Here is a 2,198-nt window from a genome sequence, read left to right on the forward strand (position 1 = left end):
GGTGTGTGTGGGGGGGTGTAGGGGTGTGTGTGCACACGTACATAAGTCAGTGGAGGCCTCCGAAAGTTCTCTGATGCTTTCAAGAGGGTTAGATAGAGCTCTTAAAGATAGCGGAGTCAAGGGATATGGGAGAGGGCAGGAACGGGGTACTGATTGTGGATGATCAGCTATGATCACATAGAATGGCGGTGCTAGCTCAAAGGGCCGAATGGCCTGCTCCTGCACCTATTGTCTATTATACTGGAGAAATGGGTAAGCCATAATGTTATCGCTGAATTCAAGGGCATTTATAGAGTTTCTGTCCACAGAGGGGAGGGGCCACTCGGATGAGGATACGAAAACAGTAAGAGGGGTTTTGGACGTTTCCGACCTGGACTTCCGTAGTGATTAGAGCATTGTTTATTGCGGGATATGGCCTCAGTTAACCACAACAACCGATTCCTTCCATAAAGAGAACAGCAGGAGTGAATCTGCAGATGCTGGAAATAAATAAGAACACAAAATGCTGGCAGAACTCGGCGGGCCAGACAGCATCAGTTCTGTTTTGAAAAGTAAGGAAGTCTTGTTATTTACTTTGCAGGAAGTTTTAAAAATTCGCCCCAGGGATGAGGAACAGCCTGGGAGTTTCGGCAGAGTAGGCAGCTGGTGTTTGATTAAATGATAATTAAACTTGAATTTACGCCCGTGTCTTCTCTGATTGTTAATTACAGGCAATTTTGCGAAATTGTTCTGGTGTCGTGGGCAGCGCCCTTGGCACGAACAGAACCCTCAGAGAAACCAAGACAGTTCACCGAAAACGGACGAAATCCTTGTTTTCCCTCCTCTCGGTCTTCTCTTCTGACAGCGATCAGGGAGAAGGTACAGGAACCTGAAAACCCACATCAGGAACAGCTTTTTCCTGTCCGCCATCGGAATTGGACCACCACCTCCTTATTTTACTCGTTTGTCCAAGTGCTATATTTTCAAATGTTTCCCATTTTGCACGAATTTGTAAAAGTCTCCGGACTCTGACGTGTGCAGAGATTGTAAAGGCCGTAAAGATATGGGAGCAGAGTTGGGCCATTCGGCCCAGTTCCGCCATTCGATCATAGCTAATTTTTTCCCCTCTCAACCCCATTCTCTTCCCTTCTCCTCGTAACATTTGACGACCCTTACTAATCAATTATTAATAAAATATTTGTTGTTTACAGTTTCATTGTTGCAATGTACTGTTGCCGCAAATCAACAAATCTCATGACATGTCCGTGATATTAAAACATCCTGAGAAATGGCAAAAAAGCTTCCGTTAAAGTTCCATGTTGTGCATCAAATGTGGAACTTTAACGTTCCATATTCAAAGTGTAATTAAATATTTAATGCGAAACAATGAACGTTGCATAAACTTTTGGAATTAAGATGCACAGCTCTGTCTTCGCCCCGTGCTTACCTTAACGGTGCTCAAGGTGTAAATGAACTGCTATTTCTCCCCTCCCTCGCCAGTATAATTTTTGCATGCACCAGCAGAGAGGTGAGGAGAAAGCAAGCCCCTTCCTACCTGTTTCAACTTGCGGCTGAAGTGCAGGTAGGTGAAGGTGAAACAGAGAGCCTGTAGAGCGAGCAGAGATGCCAGCAAACAGCCGAGTCTGCGGCCGCTAACGAGGCATTCGCCACCTCCCATGGCAGCAGTGAGATAGAGCCCTCGTTCCCTACCGACTCCCCTCAGAAGGAATGGACTTCCTTCCCGATCGGTGATCCTTTATGAGACACAAAGGGAGGGAAAGGAGGAGGAGTTGTAAAAGATGGCGTGCAGAGCCAAGAAAAACCCATGGGCTCTGCAGGAAGGTTTCAGTTTCCTTTCCTGCATTTAAACATTTCTCGTTTTGTGGAAGGAGACTGTCTTTCGAGGAATGGCAAATTAAACTGTGTTCATACATCAGCAAGTTTAGTGCAGCAGACACACAAAATGCTGGAGGAACTCAGCAGGTCAGGCAGCATCTATGGAGACGAATAAAGACAACTAAACTTGAATCTTGTTCTAATTGTGATCTTTATTATAAAAGTTGTGTATAATTTATATTTTTCTTGTGAATACTGCTCACCTGCCCCTCCGCGCCTGCGATGCCGCCGTGAGTTTTTCATTCTATCATGGATTTGTGCAGATGACAATAAACCCGACTTTGATCTCCCTCCCCTCCCTCCTCCCCACACAGATGCCGCCC

General features: G+C 45.7%; 1 protein-coding gene and 1 long non-coding RNA gene across 2 annotated transcripts in view; one reads left to right on the forward strand and one right to left on the reverse strand.

Annotated features, from left to right (window-relative positions):
* The window catches only part of tnfsf10 (TNF superfamily member 10), a 41,093-nt gene extending 39,104 nt beyond the window's left edge, over nt 1-1,989 (reverse strand). The window contains exon 1 of the mRNA XM_059991791.1: nt 1,535-1,989. Within this exon, the coding sequence (XP_059847774.1) occupies nt 1,535-1,657 (123 nt within the window). The 5' untranslated portion in view covers nt 1,658-1,989. The remainder of the gene's footprint in view (nt 1-1,534) is intronic.
* Nucleotides 21-1,192, forward strand: LOC132406308 (uncharacterized). Its single transcript, XR_009516130.1, has 2 exons — nt 21-551; nt 711-1,192. It is a non-coding gene; the product is annotated as an uncharacterized LOC132406308 (long non-coding RNA).
* Nucleotides 1,990-2,198: the final 209 nt, after the last annotated feature.

This window comes from Hypanus sabinus, chromosome 2 (assembly GCF_030144855.1).
Source record: "Hypanus sabinus isolate sHypSab1 chromosome 2, sHypSab1.hap1, whole genome shotgun sequence".
Lineage (NCBI taxonomy): Eukaryota > Metazoa > Chordata > Chondrichthyes > Myliobatiformes > Dasyatidae > Hypanus > Hypanus sabinus.